The sequence below is a fragment of the Pezoporus flaviventris genome, unplaced genomic scaffold (genome assembly GCF_033815535.1).
Source record: "Pezoporus flaviventris isolate CSIRO_AGI_PZ_B2104156 unplaced genomic scaffold, CSIRO_AGI_Pfla_v1 ptg000035l, whole genome shotgun sequence".
NCBI classification, from domain to species: domain Eukaryota; kingdom Metazoa; phylum Chordata; class Aves; order Psittaciformes; family Psittacidae; genus Pezoporus; species Pezoporus flaviventris.
Window position 1 is genome coordinate 1,287,837 of NW_026892583.1, and position 23,989 is coordinate 1,311,825.

General features: G+C 43.8%; 2 protein-coding genes across 2 annotated transcripts in view; both read right to left on the reverse strand.

Annotated features, from left to right (window-relative positions):
- The window catches only part of PPFIA1 (PTPRF interacting protein alpha 1), a 97,457-nt gene extending 76,151 nt beyond the window's left edge, over positions 1 to 21,306 (reverse strand). The window contains exon 1 of the mRNA XM_061462142.1: positions 21,291 to 21,306. The gene's annotated coding sequence lies outside the window, so the exon portion shown is untranslated. The remainder of the gene's footprint in view (positions 1 to 21,290) is intronic.
- On the reverse strand, positions 6,289 to 9,898 carry FADD (Fas associated via death domain). Its single transcript, XM_061462096.1, has 2 exons — positions 9,575 to 9,898; positions 6,289 to 9,125 (listed from the first exon to the last, which is right to left on the reverse strand). Exons 1-2 carry the CDS (start codon positions 9,873 to 9,875, stop codon positions 8,767 to 8,769), a joined length of 660 nt encoding a protein of 219 aa, XP_061318080.1. The 5' UTR covers positions 9,876 to 9,898; the 3' UTR covers positions 6,289 to 8,766.
- Positions 21,307 to 23,989: the final 2,683 nt, after the last annotated feature.

The window sequence follows — 23,989 nt, forward strand, 5'->3', positions numbered from 1 at the left end:
TGGGTGACATGGTTTAGTGTGAAGTGTCCCTGCCCATGGCAGGGGGGTTGGAACTGAATGATCTTAAGGTCCTTTCCAACCCTAACTGTTCTATGATTCTATGATTCTAAAGCCAACTGTATCCTGGGCTGCATCAAAAGGAGCGTGACCAGCAGGTCAAAGGATGTGATCCTGCCCCTCTACTCTGCTCTTGTGAGACCTCACTTGAAGTATTGTGTGCAGTTCTGGTGTCCTCAACATAAAAAGGACATGGAACTATTGGAACAGAGGAGGCCACAAGGATGATCAGGGGACTGGAGCACCTCCTGTATGAAGAGAGGCTGAGGAAGTTGGGGCTGTTCAGCCTGGAGAAGAGAAGGCTGCGTGGAGACCTCATAGCAGCCTTCCAGTATCTGAAGGGGGTCTATAGGGATGCTGGGGAGGGAGTCTTCATTAGGGACTGCAGTGATAGGACAAGGGGTAATGGGTTCAAACTCAAACAGGGAAAGTTTAGATTGGATATAAGGAAGAAGTTCTTTCCTGTAAGGGTGGTGAGGCACTGGAATGGGTTGCCCAAGGAAGTTGTGAATGCTCCGTCCCTGGCAGTGTTCAAGACCAGGTTAGACGAAGCCTTGGGTGACATGGTTTAGTGAGAGGTGTCCCTGCTCATGGCAGGGAGGCTGGAACTGGATGATCTAAAGGTCCTTTCCAACCCTAACTATTCTATGATTCTATGGAGGGTTTTTCAGCTCATATGGTTCAGTTTGGTTGGGTTTTTTTGTCTGGCTTTAATAATGCCACCTTTGTCGTTTCAGAATACAAGGCCAAAAGAAGCTGGCAGCATCCTGTGTCCAGCAGCTCTCCATTACTTCTCTTTGTGTGGAAAAAACAGGAAGCTGCCACTGCTGCTGTAACATTTGACATGATAATGTGTGAAAAACAGGATGTTCCCTGACCTGCTTACAGGTACTGTGGCAATTCCATCTGTGCCCAATTTTCCCTAGCTGAGGTTGTTGAATATGTTAAAACTCACAGGAACAGGCTGTCTGAATAACGAGGGATGATACAAGAAATGTCCAAGTCCTCTACAAACCACCAAGAAAACAAGTGTTTGCCCTCCCTCAGGCTTGTGTGTTATAATAATTCCACCCTTAATGATGTGTGTGGGGATAAGTTTGCAGGAGGGAGATAAGGGAGGAAAAGCAACCTTCTAAAGGAGAAAATGTGAGAAGCCTATGGGGCACTTCAGGTGTCATTTAAGTAAAAGAAACTGTGATCTAAGTTCTCCATAATCCTTCCTCTAATTCCTCTGAATTAGCCTGTGGGAATCTCTCAGACCTCACAAAACAAATAGGCCTGAATAACAGACATCAGACCTCGCTGGTGAGGCCTCTTCTGGCAGAAGACATGGCACAACCATAGAATCATAGACTAGTTTAGGTTGGAAGGGACCTTCAAAGCTCACCTAGTTCCAGCCCCCTGCAATAAGCAGGGACATCTTCAACTAGATCAGGTTGCTCAGAACCATACTTGAATCAGCCATTATTAAAATGGTCACCATTAAAAAAATCAGTTCAAACTAAATTCCAGTATCCTTAATAACAGTACTCCACAAACCAGCAGGAATACTAACCTAGGAAATGCATAAGCATTGGCGTTACATGGTGTGTGAAAGCAAACTCAGGGCACTTTTCAAAGGTGTTGATTGACAATGAAATTGAGAACTCCACACGGTTTCGTGCTGGTATCTAGTCCGAGAGTGTGGTCTAGGCTCTTCTGCAATGCTTCATTCACAGAAGTAAAGATGGGTGAGATCTGTCTTTGGCTGTCAAGCTGTGAAATGATCTGGTCCTTTCACACTGCTCAGTAGCTTATCCAGTGAAAATGATTCCTGGAGAGTCAGGAATTTCCAGGGCTAAGGATTTCTCACTCTGATGAGGATTCCTGTGTCCAATCCCACTTTAAGCAAGATGAGGAGAAAGGAGGATCTCCTTTTTCCAGGGAGAAAGTCATGATCACAGTATCCTATGCCACACTCCAGCTGTTTTGAGTTACCCACTGTAACTAAAGAGGCTGAAAGAGGCTGTAGGGAGCACAAGGATGGGTTACATATGCTGAGGAGCTCAAGGACTGTTTGGGATCTTGGCTAAGCACTGAGGTGGCTTGGACACCTTCCTTCCCCAGCATTATATTCATGTACCAAATGCAGGGTGGAAAATGAGGGTCCCACCCACAGAATTACTCTTACAATCAAGTTCATGGTTTGTGGGTGTCTCTTGCTCACATTAAGGTACTCACATTACTGTTTGATAACGTTTGTCTAACATGAAACTAAGGGGTTTAAGTTCTAATTCATTCATTTAGTCACAGGAATAGAGGTTTGAAGTGAGTCAAGGCTGGAGTACTGGCAACCGTGAAGTGCCAGGAAATGAAAGGAAAAAACACTGCATGGAGTAAAGCGCCTCTTAAATGCAGTCATCTAAGATATATGGTAACACTTAATACCCCTTAAAAGCCACAAGCCAGCTGCAGAATGTGACATTTCGGTCTCAAGAATCACACATTCCATAAGGAGACATGAAGTTCTTTACCATCAGAGGGCTATGTCTTAAACTAGAATACAGAAAACTGTATGAGCAGGTCCACAGTGAGTAACTTAGGTGATATGTAACAGAGCTGCAAGTAGCCCTTAGCTAGAAATGTACTTTACTGGGTTTAGCTCTACTCACTTGTAATTCATCTGCATATATATTAGCTACTTCATGCACAAACATGCAGTTAGACACACGAGTCTGAATTTTGCCTTTCAAGGTGGATATAGAAATAGAAGCACCCTGTGCTAAACTGGTGGATAGGAAGAAGTTGAAAGGGAACGTGTTAATCTCTAGCCCTGTGCTCTCTTGTATGCCCTGTCCAATGGAGCAGCGGAACTGAAAGGAGAGAATTCAGTCAGGACATTTCATGTTACATTCCCGAGCTTGGGGTTTTGACGTGGTCACCAACAGGAGACTGCAGCAAATCTCACAGTTAGTAACAGCTTCCAACCTGTATTCAGCTGGCTGGGATAGCCAGAAGGCAGCGTGCTGCAGCCGCATGCCCATGGACTGCTGAGCACGCTGGTTGCCATGGGAGTAATGGCTCTGGGGGTAATTCAGGCTATCCAGGGTTTCCCACGATAGGGAATTTACAGCTGGGAAGCTGTGCCTAAATTCTGCTCCCATTGAGTGTAACAAAGAAAAGCAAGCATGGATGTGGGTGCCAGCAGCCATGGGCCCAGACCTGCCACGTGCTGCACCCTTTTACTTCACTTCTGCTCTGCAGGTTTTTATCACCCCCAAATTTGGCAATATGCCTGGAAGTGACAGGAAGCACCTCACTGGTGAGGAAACAAAGGTAAGCATTTAGCTCCACTATTCACATCTTACCATTAATAAGAAGAAAAGCTTTGTGGCTTTTATGCCAAACCCTTCTCAGTGATTATATGCTCACTGTATATAAAAAACAGGTACGTTGGCTTTACTATACAGCATATATGCACTGTGTACAAAATCAGATCACTTACCAACTTGTGTACAGAAATGCAGCCTTCATGCATCCCTTTACCTTTGCCACAGGTAGTGTGCACGCTTGCAAAGTAGCTGTTAAAACCCCTTAAAATTAGCCCCCAGGAAGAAGTGCTCACTGATTAAATGCTGCAGATCATTCTCTGAAGTTAACACGCCTGCTGGGATCAACAGGAATAATGGAATTAAGAAATGGAAAACATTACAAAATATTGGGAACATTATTAATTGCAAGATTACTGCTTTACATAGGAGCTCTATAAAGCTGGGCTCACCTGTAACTAAAACACCTACCGCAGGAGATCCTGTTTGGATGGTTCTTGCCTCTTTAATGACAAAGGTCCATTGTATCCCTGTGTAACTTCACGCAGCACAAGAGCCTGGACTGAAGGCTTGAACACTATGAAGAAAATACAAATGGCATTTTGGTAACTTTTGAAGCAGTTGACATGAGCTGACATTAAGCTGCTTTCCTGAGCAAAGGTACTTACCACAATGCACTGGAGATGTAATCCTCAAACCCACAAAACCAAATCCTCAAAACCTCAAAACTTTCTTTAACACCTCTTTCAGAGGTGTTATTTCTTATACACCAATCTCTTCAATCTTAGAGAACACACACAAACCCCTTGACCTGGCTGCAATAGCTGGTTACTTTGAAACTGCAGTACTGTGACCTGCCAGAAACACAGCATTGCTCATCTTTGACAAGCTAAACCCCAAGCTGAAAGAAAGGAAGGCAACGTTAGCATCCACACCACCACCACACGCAGCGTATTTGGGAAACAACGGGTTTTCAACGACCAACACTGATCAAGTCACGGGGATTACTGAATTTAAACCCCATCAGTGTCACCAACTGAAGGTATTTGCATGTGTATTACATCAGATTTCACAAGAACAAACCCGTGTTGTTTTCAGTCTCGTTTAAGAAATGAATGTTTAATGCTTTCCACAATGACACACTTACAGGGATAGTTCTGTGGATGAAACTCAGGCCTATTTACTCATTAAGAGTGCCCATGAGTTTACTCCACTCACAAGCCTGAACTAATCTGCACTTTTCCTGCAGCTGGGTAAAACTGCACTTCCTTGGCTGTAAACTTGCAATTCCCAGAGCCCATTGCAACACACCCTCTTCATGTTAAGTAATCCTCAGCTACAACGGGCTTTATGAAGGCAAAGATACTCTTCAAAGGGTCTTGAACCTTTACTTGAAACTCCTTCCCCAACCCCTCCTCTCACCCCATAGTTCTATTTTTATGGTATATGCTTTAAACAGCAGTTTCTGTAATTCCTCCAGCGTACCCTTGCAATAAAAGCATTGGCAGAGAAAAGAAGTAATAAATCAAAAGAGGAAAAACAACTCCGTGCTGGCACACATTTTAAGGCCATAGGTGATACGTGCAGGGAACAAGAACAGCACAAACCAGCTTTTGATAAAGGAACAGAGTGATGAGGAATACATTTACATTGGGAAATACTCAACTAAAACGCCTGAATTAAGAGCATGCCGAGTGCCAGAGGTTGGGGATGCAGCGTGTGGTACTGAGATTTTTTCTTTAGACAAATGAAGCAATGAGATTTCAGAAAGCAGCCAATTATTGTAGGCCTGAAACAAAGACTTGAAGGAAACAGAGCTGCCTGTGTGTCGGGAATGGAGAAAACAGGGCATTGCATCTGAAATATTCATGACACCCAATTTGTGCAAGGCTTCAACTCGGTAATGACAATCTTAATATGGTATCTATAATTGGTATCTGAAAAAATCATAGGAAATGGGAAGCAAGTACTGAAGGGGAGTATGAAGCAACATGGAAAAGCAATCCTCCTAAAGGGAATTCTCCTGAGATGCCACTTTTTACTCTCAACATGATTTGATGGCTGTTTTCTCTCCAGGCTGTAAGGAAACAAGACTCTCAAGAGACTAAAAGGAAAAGGGTTTAGTAATTCCTCCCAGGCAGATCCTCCTGCAGAGTATCATAGAGGATTTGATAAAACGGGTAATTAAGTTACTCATCTCAGAGACTCAAAGCTTTTAAGCGCACGCTATCGCTTCAGTGCCTGCATATCCTTCACGAGACACCAAAGCCTCTATCAATTTAACTTCTTAACACATCCTCTAAAAGCCTGGACAGGTTTAGAATAAGCTATAAACTGGTTTTAATTAATTATACACCAAATACAACAGCCTTGCCACAGAACGCCTAGCAGAGGAAAAAGAAGGAAAGAATCGCAAGGCACTTACTCACAGAACTCCTATCTCCCATACACACACTCCGCTGTGACTCAGTTTTAAGCTCCTGAGGGCTGGCAGAGATTTGTTTTCTTTCTCAGTTCCGAGACTGACTGCACTCAAATGCTGCTCCTGCCAGGAAAACTACAGCCTTTCTAGCACTTTTGGGTAGTGAGGTCCAAAGAAGCCCTAAAGGCTCCATCCCTGGCAGTGCTCAAGGCCAGAGCCTTAGGTGACATGGTCTAGCGTGAGGTGTCCCTGCCCATGGCAGGGGGTTGGAACTGGATGAGCTTAAGGTCCCTTCCAACCCAAACCTTCTCTGATTCTATGACTTCTGAGACATCCAATGACAACGCTGTTTGCCTTTTCTTTTTTTCCCCCCTGTGTTCCAAGAACATTGGTCACATAACGCATTTAGCATCACTCCTTGCTTTAAAAGTGTCCTTCACCTTCTCCCAATTAGGGATCTCATAATAGACAGCAACCCCATAATATAATGAACCAGTCCAATTTATTTTGGTTTTAAGGAAGTATTTTTAATGAAATGTGCACAAAGTGAGACAATAGAAAACTTGGAATTAAAAGTTGTAAAAATAACTTTTGAGTCCAAAAAGCTTCATTGGAAAATAAAAGCTCACTCCCTGGATCACAACACATCTCCTTACAAATTGAGCCCTTTTCCCTTACCCCTCCCTCCCAATGAAAAATTTTTGTTCCATTCATTCCATTTGATCTTTTCCCCACATAATTAAGTTTTTAATCTCTAATAAAAACAGTTTAATTGGCCCTGAGGTACTGCATGGATTGATGCAGTCTAGATCATGGCTTTCACACACAGCAGAACATCCATGGTGTACAACTCCTTAAAGAAACAAGGGATTTTATCTTACGAGACAGAGTATTTCTTGCAGCTGACAAGCACTTGGATACAATTAACAAGTTATCCTTACTGATTCCTAAGGTATCTTAGTTATATGCAGCAGGCAGGATACTCCTGTTCATATTCCAGATAAATCTACCTTCTGAGAACCAAAAGACCTAGTACAAGTGGGTAAGAAAAACATGTTGCTGCTCAGATTGAGCTCAGAACTGCTGCACAGCTGTCTCACCACAAACATAACTCATCTTGCTAACTTCACTTCTCTTCCACTCTGCTCACACAGATTGCTTAGACGCATAAAGCAAAAAAGGCTGAAGTAGTATTTTTCTTTAAATGCTACAGAATGAAGACTGTACCTATTAAATAAAACCCTCCAGAACATCTGAGGTGGTCATTCAGCTGAAGTGCAGACTGGATCTCCTACTGCAAGTCTGAAGCTGGCAACTGACACAACTGTTGGAGCAAGTACTTAAGAGGTCTGCACCTGCCTAAAAGGCAGACAAATGGGAACTTCTGTATTTACCCATCGCTTCTTTGCATGCATACAATCACTGATATTTAATATACGATGATTAGAAAAACACTTGTATCAGTTAAGGCAAAAACTTACTGAAATGATAAGTTCACATTACAGCACCTTCCGTTAACTGTGATCAAGTTTTCAGGTGTCATTGTGAAAACCAGAGGCAAAAACTTGAAAGTTATCAATGTCACAGCGTTTATGCAGAGCAGTGGTATGTTACACACTGACACCTGGCTTTCACAGTAAAGGCACCATGTATAACTGAAAGGGGCTCAGTCACAGCAAAAAAGGAGCCTCTCCTCTCCCAGTATCTGTGAGGATGTCTGCAGTAACAAACAATCCTACTCATTCCAACATAACGATTTCAGAGGACTTTCACCCCTCACATACAGAACAGTTCTCTACAGCCCTGCATGTCTTGAAGCTTGTGCAACTTTTCCACCCTTAGCTTAGGCATGAAGGCCATTTCTGAAGTCTGTTCCACATTAAAGCTGAATCTGGTCTCGTTCACACCCTCTTTGCTCTGCAAGTTGCTCACAACCACTTCCAAAAGGTGTAAAGGCACAGGAATGAACTAAACAACTGCAGAGGACTTGGAAGAGTTGTTGGATCTAGAGTAACTTCTGAAGACAACAACCTGCGGTGGAAAGCAAAAGCAGCTGATCTTCAAGGGATACCACTAAAGAAAAGTCCATATTATGTATCTGCTCTCAGGAGGCTTTCACACCCCTTCGCTAAACCCAGTTTGTTTTCTAGGCTGTTACAGTACAGTTTTGTTACTATGAGCAGAGATAACTGCAGATGCGTATGAGGTAAGCTGCAACTTCCAGCAGACATGACTGGGATACAGACATCTGTGATGCAGGTTCTGAGAGGATTCCTAGGAAAGAATCTTGCACTGACGGCAGTAAAGAGAGGCTGATGTAAAGATCCGTGACACACACAGAGTTTCTTTCATAGCTTCAGGAGAACATCGCCTTCAGGATGAAGGCAGGCACTCGATGCAGACATTCCGATTTAAATTAGTTAATTTTCAACCATTTCCTGCCAATAAAAAGCCACCACAATAGTTCCTACCCTCCTCACACTGCAGTTGTGGAGCCAGAGGTTACGGTCATCTTCATGTCCTTTTACAAAGAGAAAGTGTATTTGACAAATTATGGAAGACAGTATCTTATGCTACTTAAAGAGAAAAGCCAGTACAGAGCTAAGCTATTCTTTCCCCCTTTCATATTACAATTATAATAGGCCACAAAAAAAACAGCCTCCCCATGAAATTTTAACTACAGCTGCCGCAGAAGTGTCCCATGGATGCATTTTCAGAGCAGACACATCTGACAATTACCAGCAGTAAAGCAGATCTTGTTTTCAGGTGAGTGGTAGAAGGAAAGTGTGAGAATTTCTACAACACACAGAGTTCGGGTCTTGTGCAAGTTCAAATCTCTTAAAGAAAGCATAAAACTACAAAGCATTACCTCAAAGTTATTTGGTTTTACATTAATCTTCATCTGACCACAAATCAACATATTAAGGCATGTAAGTTAATAGCAGAAAAAGTAACTGAGCCACCAATACTGAGTTTGGTTCAGAAGAGTGGAAGGCACTTGGTACTTCTCTCCTCCTCGCTGGGGGATGTGGGATTGTTTTGATGTTGATGTAAGCTGGTTCCAGCATCCAATTGTGAGAGCTTCTGTTCAACTATGTCTGCCACCAAATTCTTATGGCAGCCCCGAAGGGCTTTCAGTAAGTCAGCCACCTTTGCATCTTTTCCCTTCCCTTTCTGCCACGCTTGCAGGGACTGAAACAGCTGTTCATACAAGCTAAATGGATACTCTGCCACTATTCTTTCCATTTTCACTTCAGAAAGGCCCAGTTTTCGTGCCAGCATCTTCCAGTCTCTCCCGATATTTTCACATATGACTTCAAAAGCTGCATTCTGGAGACCTGAAAATAGCAGAAATGTGTTTAGCGACGGCTTTACTGAGAAATAAAATACAACGTTTAAAAGTTGGTTGAAGGCGGTTTTTGTTAGCAGAACACTTCTACTCTTGCTGTCTCACACCAAGTTCTGGAAACCCACTGGATATACCCGGAATCCCAGGTACACAGCACGAACTGCAATGTACTGTTGTATGATGCAGGTATCCCTTATTGCAAGCGATCATTTGATAAAAAAGGAAAGAAATTTCCACCCCAGAACGCCGTTTGCAGCATGTGCTGCCCTCAAGGCGCATTTCCAGGGTATAAGACGCTCCCTTGTACCAGCAGAAGCACCCTCAGCAGCGGGCTCAGCTACAGCAGCTGAGGGCAGCCGCGTTCTGTATTGCCCCTAAACACCCCATAACGGGGTTGCCGGGGGGGGGGGGGAATTAAAAACGAATAGATCCACCTACGTTTTTCATGCGCATCTGGTTGATTATCAGAAGCACTAACTTCTCCTTGCTCCACGAACTGCTTTAGTTCTGCGACCAAGTCATGTCTGTTAATAGTCTTAAACAAGCCTTCAAGCAACGCCGTCTGATCGCTTGTGATCAGCTGCTGCTCGAGGAGGATGCTGAAGAGCTCCCCCGCGCTCTGGGCAGCCTCAAGCTTCCTTTTCCCGATCTTCTCCCTCAGGAGGAACTTGAGGGAAGAGAGCTCATCTGCCGACAGCCTCGAGGAGAAAGAGTGCAGCAGTATCAGAAACGGATCCATAGCGCCGAGGCCTGCGCCTCAACCACCACGTTCCTGTTATCACACGGCGGATTCTCGGGAGGCCGGGGAGCGCGGTCCCGAACCGGCACAGACCAAACCCGAGGCGGGCCGGAGGCGGCAGCGCCGCAATGGCGGACCACCGACTCTGACCCTCAGCCCGCGCCTGCTCTTCTCGGAAGTGACGTAACGCCGGCGGCGGGTTCCCGGCACGCCACAAAATGGCGGCCGCGCCTCTGCGCTGTGGTAAAGCTGGACTCTGCCCTTACTGAGGGTGAGCTCAGGGATAGCGCGGAGCGGAAAAAGGCTTCGGAGGCGAACGGGTTTGTTTTGTGATGGGGATACGGAACCGTGTGTCAGGGCGGAGCTCGGGCGGTCTCCTGCCGCAGGAGGAGCAGGGTCGGGTCCTGCCACCTGAACCAGGCTGGACCTTAAGGTGGGGGAACTGCAGGTTTCCCCATTAATGGAGGATTGTTGGATTCTTGTGAACACCCACACCTACAAGGGTTACTTTTGCAAAAGGAGAACAGTACAAGGATGAAAGCACTTGCTCACTGAAGAGCAAGAAAGGTCATAGCAGAGCTCTGCTCCCAGAGAGGCACAGTCCCCATGGAGCCTCCCCAGGACAGCTGTATCCGCCCTCCCTTACCAGCCTCTGCTGCCCCCGAGGACTCCACCTTTCCCTGAAAACACAGGGCTGCAGCCTGGTCGTTGTTCCTTACGGAGATTGGTTGTGACATACACTAACTCCTGACCTTTAAAAGGGAGGAAACAGGTCAAATCTGAAGTGCCTGGATTCCAAGGGCAATTTTTATACAAGGTGAAGGGTGAACTTCTCATAAATGGGAAAGTTCAGGTTCGTGCCATTGTTTTGTAGGTCCCCAAAGCTCAGGCAAAACACGATGTTTTTTCTCCGCATCACATGTAGGTAGTGCAGAGATCTCTCTGTTCCTGGTGACCACTGGCACATTGATTCCTCAAACTACCCCAGTGCCAATAGTTTCCAGTGCATCCTTTAACTTACTGCCACATACAAATATACCCATGGTCCTTGTCATAAACAGACTGCAGTGTCAGGCACACAAGTTTAAGTGTTATCTTCCACATCTCCTTTTCCAGTCTCACATTCCAAGTGAGGAACAACTCCTACTCCCAAAACACTTCTTAACTCCCATAGGCACAAGACCAAGGGAGCCAATGTATGGAGCTGGCTATGCTCATGGAGTCCATCTGTGCATCCTCAGCAGTGGGCATGAAGTAAGAAAATGTGTATTTCATATAGAATACAAGATTTGTTTCCCATATATTCCTCCCAGGTTATATGAACATTGGGCTGCAACGTCTCCTCCAAGTATGCATTCCCTTAAAATCATTTCCTTTGCTATGATAAACATTAGCAATATTTTCTTTGATTTTTAACTGGATAATCCTAAAATTCACAATAAATTTGGGGCTTCCAGCAGCCTCCTTTCCCCCCCTCCCTGATGTTGCTTATGCAGGAAAGGCAACAGGGTGTACCTAATGCCAACCTTGAAAAGCAGCCAACATACTTATTACTCTCAGTCTCTCAGGTAAAATATTAAACCTGTTTAGAAGAGAGACCTTTTTTTAGTCCCTAAATGCTGCAAATTAGAATCATAGAATAGTTAGGGTTGGAAAGGACCTTCAGATCATCCAGTTCCAACCCCCCTGCCATGGGCAGGGACACCTCACACTAAATCATGCCACCCAAGGCTCTGTCCAACCTGGTCTTGAACACTGCCAGGGATGGAGCATTCACAACCTCCCTGGGCAACCCATTCCAGTGCCTCACCACCCTCACAGTAAAGAACTTCTTCCTTATATCCAATCTAAACTTCCCCTGTTTAAGTTTGAACCCATTACCCCTTGTCCTGTCACTACAGTCCCTAATGAAGAGTCCCTCCCCAGCATCCCTATAGGCCCCCTTCAGATACTGGAAGGCTGCTATGAGGTCGCCACGCAGCCTTCTCTTCTCCAGGCTGAACAGCCCCAAGTTTCTCAGCCTGTCTTCATACAGGAGGTGCTCCAGTCCCCTGATCATCCTCGTGGCCTCCTCTGGACTTGTTCCAACAGTTCCATGTCCTTTTCATGTTGAGGACACCAGAACTGCACACAATACTCCAAGTGAGGAAATTAACCTATTGCAGGGTCTCATGGTAAAATAAATAGTGAAAGAAATTAGCAGTAAGAATGTGTGCTGGGGTAAGATGTGCCTGTTTTAAGAGATGTATTTTCTCTCTGCAGCTCTGAATATACTTTAAGCTGAGGGAAAGAACATTAATTGCAAGGGTAGTGCAATGCCAAGGAGAATTTGCAGTGTGGGGCTTAATTTATAAAGCAGACGTAAGCCTTAGTAATGATCTAAGAAGTATAAAATCCAGTTGAATAAAATCTCATTTACATTTTGCCAGGGAAGGTGACTGTACAAAACAGGAGGAGCCAAATCACATTGCGCATAGTTGTGCCTGGTGATGGCAGCCACCCAACTCAGAGACAAGGAAGTCTAATCAGTGCCATTTATAGCTTTATTCTCTATCCCTTGAGATACAGTTGAAAGCAACACCAACTGAGATTTTAATAGGTTCATATGAACTTAGCAGCCAGATTCAGCACTGAAGTATGAGGAGGTGTGAAAGCAATTCCACACAAGTGTAATTCTAAAGGTGTCTAAATTAGTAACAAAAATAGAAATAAAAGATACAGATCATCATTTTATTAAGATATAAGTCATTGCTTAAATGCTTTTAAACTCAATCCTAATGTGTGGCCTAGTGATTCAGTAGCCCCGTTTATTATGTGGGAATCTGACCCGTTAATGCTACTTTGACCCATTCACAGATGAAGGTACCCTAACAATGTGCTTTCCTCCAGTTATTTCCTTTGAAAGCAGTTCATGGGGCTTTAGGAAAGAAGGCATTTGCCAAGGTCAGCAGATCCTAACTGCTCCACATCAGAATAAAACGTAATAGAAATGATTTATTAGAGCAGCTCAGATTTCAGTGGAAGTTTCCTAGAAAATGTAGTGCTATGAATGATCCAGCTCCTATCCAAAGAATTTGGAGGTTTCTTGAGGTGAGATGATTCCTTACAAAATACTGCAGAGGGAGCTCGAAGCCTGGGAGTGTTTCAGACTGAGCTCTTTGACTTCATGGTGGAGTAGCAGGGTAAAGAGAGCAAATATTGATTCGTTTCTGTGGAGCTTTTGGTGGTGTGACCAGGACATTCAGTCCACAAACACCCACTTAGAGACTGGGAATGGGACATGGAATGGTGAAGCCCGTGGCTGCCCTTGGCAGGGCCTGTGAACTGTCACGCTGCATGAATAAACATGGCATGGGTGGCAGGTTGCTTGGGAGGGTTCATGGCTTATTAAACAGCTGCTTTAAAAAGCTGTATATTAACCATGTGCCCTGAGAAGTCAACGTTTTGGTACAATGCATGCAGCTGTACACAGGTGTGAACCACGGGTGACCAAGGTAAGTTTGCGTGGAAACTCTGAAAGATGCTTTGTGTTTTCCAGCTGAGGGAGCCCACATTTCTGGCTGGCCCTTCTTTGCTCTGCTGCGGGGCTGTGGAGATGTCTGATGGTTCTAATCCCTCCGGTGTAGTCTGATTTGCTGTTAGTGCTCATTAACAAGTATACAAGTTGCTAAGTTCACTTTAGCATGTGAGGCAGCTATTCTGAGCAATTTCCTCCTGAAGATAAACCTTTGACCAATATGATACAGAAATGCCCAATCTCATGCTGACTTATACCAAGGCATGTCCTCACACTTATCTTCTGCTGTACCATACAGAGATACCAGTGTGGGTCTGAAGGCAAAATATCTCTTCAGGGTGAGGAAAAGCCATGGGACTTAAGTAATTTGTGAATCCAACACTTGCTTCAGCCCATTGACTCTCAAACCCATAGTGGGCACCCATCATGCAGTGGTGGGCTCTCTGACTGGCTGAAAATGAAGCAACCAAAGTTAAGATAGAACTGGAAGGTGCTATTCATCCATGGAAATAATCTAGCAGTTCTGATTGCCAGGCTTGAAAGCTAATACTAATCAGTTTCTGAAGAGTGTATAGATTTGTTCTTTGTTTCCCTGAGTTGCTGTATTGCTAGTTCCCAAGCCCAGTAAACACATGAAAAGGTACATACTTCCCACGTTAAGATTTATTTTCTTGGATATAAAATAAATGGAAGTGGTTTTCTGCAGTCTCCTTCTTTGCATTGGAAAATGCAGCACTCAGAGCAGCTATCAAGAACGGTTAAGATAACTTAAAATTAATTATTTTGCAGGAAATGGATCCTTTTTGCACTAGTTTACATCATTTGGAAGTACAAGCATGCAAAGTTCTGTAAGTTCTATATTTGGAAGTAGAAGCCTGCAAATAGGTCTATACCACAGTACTTCATCTTCCTTCCCTTTCCTTACTGAGCACAGCAGCACTCAGTTGCCTGCTACACAGAGTGGCAGTGATTATTTTGTTGTGTCTGTGAATATTCCAGCTCTGATCTCTTCTGCATTAACAGACTCTGCTTTGGACCTGGTTGTTGTCACCAAAGAGAGGTGAAAAATGTAACCTTTCCCCAGCCATGCCTCTGCATCCAGCCTGCAGAATGGCCTCTTCTCAGACCAGAATATATCTTGGCCTCTGAAAGTCTCCCAGACTTTAATAAATAGAAATGAATGAGTCTGGCCACACTTGCTTGATTGCTGGGTTAAACAGCTCACTACAGTGACTGGAGATAATGCAAGCTCAGAAAGTGGGAATACATTTCCTTAAAACAAGTATTACCTTACATACCTGTGCTTGGCAGTAGAATTACTCATTAGAGGAAAGATCAGTGGGTTTTTGTTCTTCCCCTCAGGAATGTGCCAATACAATATATTCTGGCTGGGTTATTACCTCACCGTCACTGAAGCTGGAAAGTGTAAGGGTTTTTCCAGATCTAAAAGAGAGGGAGTGCCTTCTCTGCTCAAACACAGCTCAGTTATTATCCTGAGCGCTCATTTCCTTTTAAAACATGAATAGTTTTATGCAACCAGTAAGTGACAGAGGGTATGAGTAGGTTAGTTACTCATAGGGGTTTTAGATACAATAAATAAGAAAGCATGTCTGGTTTTGTGATTGCCGTCTCTTGATTCTTGGGGAGGGAAGTATTGTTTTCTGCTCTCTAAAGAGACACTTTAATTTGAGCTAGTCCACAGTTTTGTAGACAGAAGCAGTTACAAGTTAGTCTTAAGCCGCGATGTATGTGGAGTTTATTTTCATACATAAACATAATGGACACCTATTGCATTTGTTTCCAGAGATGAAAAGTCTAAGGAGGAGCCTGACTTAGTGAGAGAAGAATGGATTAATATAATACAATCTATACATTACAATAATACAACATAGACAATAGAAGTAACGAAGTTGCACACACCACAGCTTTGTCTGTCTGCCCTCAAAAAATCACATACTACTTTTTTTTTTTGAGAAGCTCTTGTTTAGAGATACAACTGACATTAAATGATGTGTAACCACAGAGCAGACCCATGCTCACCCTCTCGTCCCTCAGATCTACATACAAGCATACCGGTTTGCTGTTATTCACCAGTTCTGGAGTGAGGCTTTTCAAAGCAAAAGTAGCCTGTATTACATCTTTGCCAAGTACCTGAACCTGAAAGTGATTAACTGTCATTTCTTATCCACAAGAAGACCCTGAGATGATTACCAGCTTAGCTCTACAGCTCTCTGGTCAGAGCTGAAAGACAAGCATTGTAAAGAGGCAGAGAAATTTGGCTTCAGAAGTAAAGTTCAAAAAGACAAAAGTGCAGGGGTTTAGTAGAATTTCAGAGCTGACTCTCAGTTTTACTTCTGTCTTTGAAGCCAGGAAGAAGACATAACTGAAATTCACATTAATTTACTCTCAGGATTTTCACTGTTCCTTCCCTATTCTTAAGTCCCTCCAACTCCTAATGGTGCCTGAGTGGAGTAAAATACCTCAATAGCTCTAGGAGTGTGGTCCAGAACCCAGAAGACTTCAGAGCCATTTTGTTATGTACCCTGTCTCTTGCTCACCTGAGAGGTCGTGCAGGAAACCTGGAGTAGTGCAGCCTGCTAAGATTTATTACTTTCCTACTTGATGGTTAATTACTTGCAATTACCTACCTTCTTTACCTGCAGATGTATCTGGAGATTAATACATTAAGAAATGTGATCTGCTCATCTAATTACACGCTCCTAGCAGGACAGATGGGAATTCCATGCTTGTGAGCACTGTGCCACAGTGACGCAATGCTGCTGTCTCAGTTTAAAGCATCAGTTTAAGATCAGCTTGCACATCACCTTTGGGGCTTGAGAGACTTACCTACTACAGAAGCAAAGGCCTGGTACCAACTGGGACTCAACTGCAATGTTGGAAGCTGTGTGAGAGCTTATAAATTTTTCTGATCAATGTTAAAAATAAGTGTGTCCCTAGAATAATTATTTATTTTTGATTGCCAAAGATCATGGTATTATTTGAAATTCATAGAATCACAGAATCCCAGACTGGTTTGGGTTGGAAAGGACCTTAAAGCTCATACAGCTCCAACCCCCTGTCATGGGCAGGGATGCCTTCCACTAGAGCAGGATGCTCCAAACCCTGTCCAATCTGGTCTTGAGCACTGCCAGGGATGGGGCAGCCACAGCTTCTTTGGGCATCCTGTACCAGTGCCTCAGCACACTCACAAGGAAGAACTTCCTTATATATGATCTAAATCTCCCCACTGTCAGTTTAAAGCCATTTCCCCTTGTCCTATCACTTACATGCCCTTGTAAAATCCCTCCCCAGATTTCTTGTAGGTCCTTTTAAATTCAGCACAACAGTGGGAGAGGCGTAGTCACAAAGCACTCACTGATGCCAGAGAAGGACTTCTCTTTCTTACTCTGTTTTCAATCATTTCCTTCCACAGGACCAAAGCCTTCCAGCTTCCATCTGAACGTAAGGCCAACAGTACTGCACTGCTCAGGAGGATGAAGTGGCATATCACTACAAGAACGTGAGCAGAGGCTACCTGATGATAGCCTTGCCTCAGGAAGTGATTCTCTCTCCAGAAAAGCAACTTCTGTGGCTGATCTGCCAGCTAACTTGGATCTGAGACCATCAGTCAAAAGCCTTTACTTCCTCCCTTCCCTATTTGCAACTTTTCCCTAGCCTCCATCTGTATATTTCAGCTGGAGAAGACAGACACTCTTTTCATTTAGAAGTAAAAATTGGGAATAACCTTTTCTTCTGCTCTAAGAAGGATTCCTTAACCACCTGCATTTCACTCTTGCTTTGGAAAGCAGACTTTGTTATGCTTTTGAGTTTGTTCAGCACAAGCACTCTGCTAAAATTTTGTGTTTTGATTCTTTTTCTCATGAGCATCCAGATGGATCCAGTTCCCATTTTGGCCTGGATTTTCTCACACAGGTGGCACTAAGCAAGATGAAAGCCATGACCTCAAAACCTTCAAGATTGTGTAACAAAGTTCATGTGGCCGTGTCATGCCTTTGATTTTCTGAGTCTTTTACCTTGTGGAAACTAGCACAACAGCGTGCACAACCCTTCACTGCTCACACAGCCTATCTGAGTCAATACATTTTGGCTTTACCTGACAGTCTGTGTTATAAAAGTACTGTACAGTGTAATAAATTTCCATTGTAAGTTATCAATAAGCAATGCTTAGTCTCATGCAAAGTGTGATGCTGAATGGCTCCTAAATAAACATTGCTGTATTTGTAGACACCATTTGCAATTCACATCTGATTTACTTTGTAATTGAACAGTGCTTACAGAAGTACCAATAATGAAATGCATGTAAAATCATCTAGTACAAATACCCAGAGTGATACATGTCTTTGCATTCCCCACTTACATCCAGAGCATTTAGGAAATCCTGATCCTTCAGCAGCTTTCTTCATACTGTATTCAGTTGAGGGATGGGGGAGTGAAACAACAACATTAATAAAATCATAAAATCATAGAATAGTTAGGGTTGGAAAGGTCCATAAGATCATCAAGTGGGAACTTGTGAAATTATTTTAGTAAATATAATTTTAAAATAAACAAAATTCAGGATTAAATTAATTTCTAATATAGAAAATACCTCCTTCAATGTCACATACACCTGCCAGAAACCCACTCTTCAATCATTTGTTCAGAACTTATCCTGCTGATACTGCACACAACACGTAGGATAAAACTGCTGCTTTCATTTTAGGATCAGGAACTTAGGAAGTTGAAAGATGTGACTTTGCTGGGATTTGAATGTGCTCTGTAGCAGCTAAATCATCCCCAAGGCCTGGGCATGGCAATGGTAGAAGTTCAATGGAACTTGGTTATTTTTTTATACTAACCACAAAGCACAAGTGTTAATTATTATAAAGGTTTATATCTACTAAGTGTAAGTATCTTTTCTGATTTGCAGTTCATATATGAAATGAATACACTGAACAGACAGAACAAGGCAAACAGAAAGTGTTTGGACACACTGTTTGAATAAAGTCTGCCACTAATGCAAGCCAACACAAATCATCACATCCCTTTCCATGTGAGTGGTAAAATGGGGTGATACTTACCCACCTTCTAAGGCATTGCAGTGGTAATTGTTCTGTGACCAGGAGGCTTAATTATTTGAACCACTCTGAGATGGAAGGTGCTCTGAAAGTCTGAAATGTAATCATTAATAATAAGAATGAAAACACAGAAAGAATAATTCCCAGTAAATTAACACAGAACCACAGATCAGTTCCAACCTTGTGGGTTGTTAACACAGCATTTCTTCCCAAGGGCTGCAGTAGGATCTTCTCCCCTTCATTCCTTTCAGCCACAGCTGAAAAGGCTTCAGATTGCCTTTTAAATATTTAACAACTGCTTGGGACATTTTACTTATGGTAATTCCACATCATGCATCCCTGGGCTTCTAAATTCAGCGCCAGGTTTTAGAACAAACAAAGCCAGTTGAATCCTTTGTGTGCAGACCACACAACCTTCCCTTGGCGTTTCCTGAAGGTCAACTGAAACCTCCAGAGGAGGTTTTGTTATTTTTCACACCCTTCTTTCCACCCACCATCAAATCAAGCAAAACTTCTCTTAATCATTATCAGGAAGACAAAAAGTTACAGTGTGGAGCAGTGGGCCAGGATTTCACACTCCATTTGCAGGGTAACTCAGAGGGCTGCAGATGTGCTGTTTGCTTTTAGCAGGCATCTCTGCAGCCATCACTACAATGCATTTTGGCGGCGCTCCCAGGGCAGCTTAGCTATTTATGACAGCTTGTCTCAAGGTGACTACATGAACATTAGGATGTCCATGGCAATCTGCAAATTGACCCATCCGTGTGGCACTTGACATGGAAAGAGCTTAATAATGCTGTAACTGAGAACAGAATCCAGCTTTATTTAGCACTGGTCAAAATTTCTTCATTGTAAATGTGTGTGCCAGGTGTGGGTGGTCCAACATCTCCAGAGTCTCTACCTGCACCACAGGATTCCTGTTCTCAGAACAGAACTAAAACTAATCTGAGGTTTCTGAAGCATCAGTGTTCAACTGCTATCCCTGTACAGGAATCGTTGCTCTCCAGCTGAGCTTAGGCTTCCTCTTTCACAAATAACTGTGAGCCAGCAGCCTGTTTTCTCACCTTCTGCTCCACCTTCCTTCTGCTAATCTGTGTAACGTACAGTAGGAAATCCAAAATGAGGGGGCAATGCTAGAAACAGACTAACAAAGGGAAGTTCTGTGGAGGCTTTGAGAGTAAGCACCAGGAAACTGGGCAAGTAACAAATGCTACAAGGTTCTGTGTCTAGGAGGAAGGAACGTGGCTAGGATGCACTGGACACCTCAACTCTGGAGCCTGATTCACTCTAAAATGCCTGAGAGAATTTGCAGTTGCACAGCAGCTGTGATGCTCCCCAGCCAGATGTCCCAGAGCACAGCCCTCACCCTGTCACTGTGTACATGCTGCTCTGCTATCCCGTTGTCTACCATAAGAGGGTTTCTGTCGCATGTGGGAGCTGCATACCTGGAGTATCTTCTGGGTAAGGAGCTGTTGGAGAGAGCCACTCGGAAATGATTTACCAGGTGCCTGCTTGATTTCAGGCCTAGCATGTGAATATTTTGTTTTGGTTGGTTCGTTGTGGGTTTTTTTGCCTAGCTGCTGGAAAAAATCCTCTTATAAAAGAGAATGGAGCTTATTCAGCTTTGTGAAAATCCATTGACTCATGTTAAGAGATAGATTTGCCACTCAGGACTCACAAGAAAGCAATCAGAGCATTTTGGTATGAAAAGAATTGTACCTGCTCCTAAAATCTTTCCTGGGGTAGAGCTTATTCTTCTTCTCACCCACACAACCAGCAAGCTCTGCCAGCTGGTACAGAGTAGGACGCAGAACAATAGCTCTGCATCTTCTCCCTCTCACCTTGCTTTTCTCCATCACCATCCCACCTGACTGCATGGGAGCTGCCCTGCTGAGTGCTGCTCAGCCCTTCCCATGGTATATAGGAAGGAAACTCCTGTTCTTCCCCTGCTTTTTCTCTCAGGCCCAGTCACCCAGCTGAACACCACCAGACTCAAGTTTGCCTTTAGACTGTGGGACCTTAGAGGTCCTCCCAGATGACAGCGGCTGTGGAAACAAAACATCAATCTTAATGGCCTCCTATTGGCAGTCTCTGGGATCACCTTTTCCTGCCCACAAGCATTTATTGAGGTCAGTAAAACTGCTCAGATATTTAAGAGTTGTTTGCAGAAGGAAAGGGGTGGGTAAAGACTGACACTGGGGGCTGAGTCTCTGTTGTATCAGGAGCTATTTGAAGAGTGCTGTTTGAAGGGTCAGACTAGATTTCGTGAGGGGCTTCAGGAGGGATCAACAGATCGACTTTATTTCATACAGTCCCAACTTGAGAGGCAGGATTCCTTCACCTGAAATTGTTCTTGACCTGTTTCTCAGCAGAATACAAGTGGATTTTATGCAATCTGCCCCATCTTCTCTCCTTAAAACCCTTTATCTGACACCTCAAAATTGCAGCCTTTGAGGATTCATTATTTGACTTCTCTTTGATGCATCAGGGTGCACACAGAAGCCTAATAGCTGCAAAAAGCCCCAAAGCAACAGGAATCCATCCATATACAATACTGAGTGTCACAGAATCTTCACCCTTTCACCACAGTGGATATAACGAGGAAGTGAGTGTCCTATAACTATAAATGAGAGCAACCCCCTGGCAACACCAGGTGCTAGCTGGCCTTCACTTGGATAAAGGAGTTTTTAGGTTGCATGTTCTATTCCGTGCTGTGCTGAGTCTCCTCACCGTTCCAAACACCATCAAAGTCTCACTGCTGGTGCCAGAACAGCAAATGAAGGCGAGGAAAGAAGTGCTGTGACCTGAGGCAGCACTCACCATGGCGGGGCAGGCTGAGGTGAGGAGAGCAGGGGCTGCACAGCAGGCCAGAGGATGAGCCGACAGGCACCGCTCCCGTGAGGGATAGGCGGACAGATGTGAAGGAGCATCCCAAGCGTAATGCTTGACACGCAGGAGGGAGGGCGGAGAGCCCGTTGTAAGCTTCTAAAAGCCCCTCTCCAGACCGTTAATGGCGGCAGACACCGCTCCAGCACACCCCGACCCCTCACCTCAGGGCCGCCGCCTGGGCCCGCCGCAGGGACGCATCTGCGGGGGCAGAGCGCCGCCTGCTGGCGCCACGGGGAGCGGCGCCTGGGCAGAGGGAGCTGGGCAGCGGGGTCTGAGCTGCGGGGCCGGAGCTGCATTTCCATGCACCTATTGCAGGGGCTGATGCTCCTGTGGGAAAGAGTTAACATAATAATTAAAATAAAATAATAGAAATAATGAAATGAAATGAAATGAAATGAAATGAAATAAAATGAAAAGAAAAGAAAAGAAAAGAAAAGAAAAGAAAAGAAAAGAAAAGAAAAGAAAAGAAAAGAAAAGAAAAGAAAAGAAAAGAAAAGAAAAGAAAAGAAAAGAAAAGAAAAGAAAAGAAAAGAAAATATGGCCTTCCCAGAAGAGGAATTTTGCAAGTAACTGAGATCACACTAGAAGGAATCTGGGCGATACTGCACATAGTTGAAGGCAGCCTTTAGATGCTTATAACCACATAAGGTAGCTTTAATGTGTGCCAGTGAAAGGCTGCGCATCTCTGAACATTTGTATGCATTTACTGCATTCCCCAGTGATGTATAGAGATCTTTTTCTGAGAAACACAGAAATTCTTAAGGTGGATGAGGGATAATTGCTGTATCCATTTGTAACAATGGGCTCTGTTAGTGACTGGATTGGATAGAGTGAGAAACAGAACATTAGAAGGATTCAGGATCAGTTGCTCCTCTGGCATAAAATGGACTCAATTTCAGACACTTTATTACCCCCTCGGTACTGAAGCAAGTACCCAGTGGACAATAAGGTACCTTCCAGGTTTGGTACCTGAGGGTTAAACAGCTGTTCCAGTGTGGAACTTTCATTGTGTCCTTACCTTCTGTCATAGAATCACAGAATGGTTTGGGTTGGAAGGGACCTTAAGATCATCCAGTTCCAACCCCTTGCAGGGACAGCTCACACTAAACCATGGCACCCAAGTCTCCGTCCAGCCTGGCCTTGAACACCACCAGGGATGGAACATTCACAGCTTCCCTGGGCAACCCATTCCAGTGCCTCACCACCCTTACAGTAAAGAACTTCTTCCTTATATCCAATCTAAACTTCCCCTGTTTAAGTTTGAACCCGTCACCTCTTGTCCTATCACTACAGTCCCTAATGAAGAGTCCATCCCCAGCATCCCTATAGGCCCCCTTCAGATACTGAAAGGCTGCTATGAGGTCTCCACTTAGCCTTCTCTTCTGTCATGGTCATGATAACAGTCTATTATTGCCCCTGCCTGTGGCTCTGTCTCAAGTCTGTTCTCCACCAAAACACAGGGCAGTTGTGGGACACAAATAGTAATTATCATCTTTTTTCCTCTGAGGAAATGAGACAATTTCAGTGATTTCACAAGTAAATTACTTTTCCTCTGGAAAACCTGCTGGAAATTGTGCAGAGATCTCCAGTGATGCCAGTGTTCATGGATTAGTGGGCGTGTGCAGGAATGGAAGTCAGATGTAGAATGATAGCAGTTATCAAATGAGTTTGTAACTTATCTCCACAAGCTTTGGTGTGAAGAGATTGAGCAGAAAGAATAGATTATGATTAATCATATTGCGCAAAATGAGGAGGCTTGCACTGCAGTCTGAGCTATTCTCAAACGTGCACGTCAGGCTATTGAGTTCCTAAAGATTGGTTTCCAAAAATATCCCAACTTTAACAATCCAAGAGATCCCCGGCTGACTTTGAACACGAATTTCAATGTCTCCTAAACTTGTAACACCATCAGCTCTTTACTCCCGTTCCCTTTGTCTTAATGCTAAGGACTAATGGTGATTCATTTTAAATGGGTTCATTCTAAAAAATATTTCATATATTTTCATGTGTATTTCATACATAAGTGAAAAATAAAGACTGGGAAATGGGAATTGGTGTAAGGAGAATAAAAACGAAGACTGATGCAAGGCAACAAGGAAGTAGGTGAGGAAAAGACCCAAGAGGTGACATGTGGAAGATCAAATGACAGGAACAGAACAAACCTCAAAGAAAGCGTTTCTTAATGTGGCTCTGAATGCTCCTCTTCATTTCGTGTGCTCTCTGGTAGGAAGATGATTAGCACAGCTGAATGTATCACTGCCAGAGGAAGTAAGAGAGTATCATTCCAAGGCATATAATCCATGTTATGATACAATACATATAAATACAATACAATATATACGTGTTATGATACAATATATAAAAATATGATACAATAGATACATGCTATGATACAATATATATAAATATGATCCCATATATATGTATTACGGTGCAATATATATAAATATGATACGTTCCAAGCAGAGACACCTCCTACCAGAGCAGGTTGCTCCAAGCCCCTGTGTCCAACCTGGCCTCGAACACTGCTAGGGATGGGGCAGCCACAGCTTCTCTGGGCACCCTGTGCCAGCACCTCAGCACCCTCACAGGGAAGAACTTCTTATCTCCAACCTGAACTTCCCCTGTTT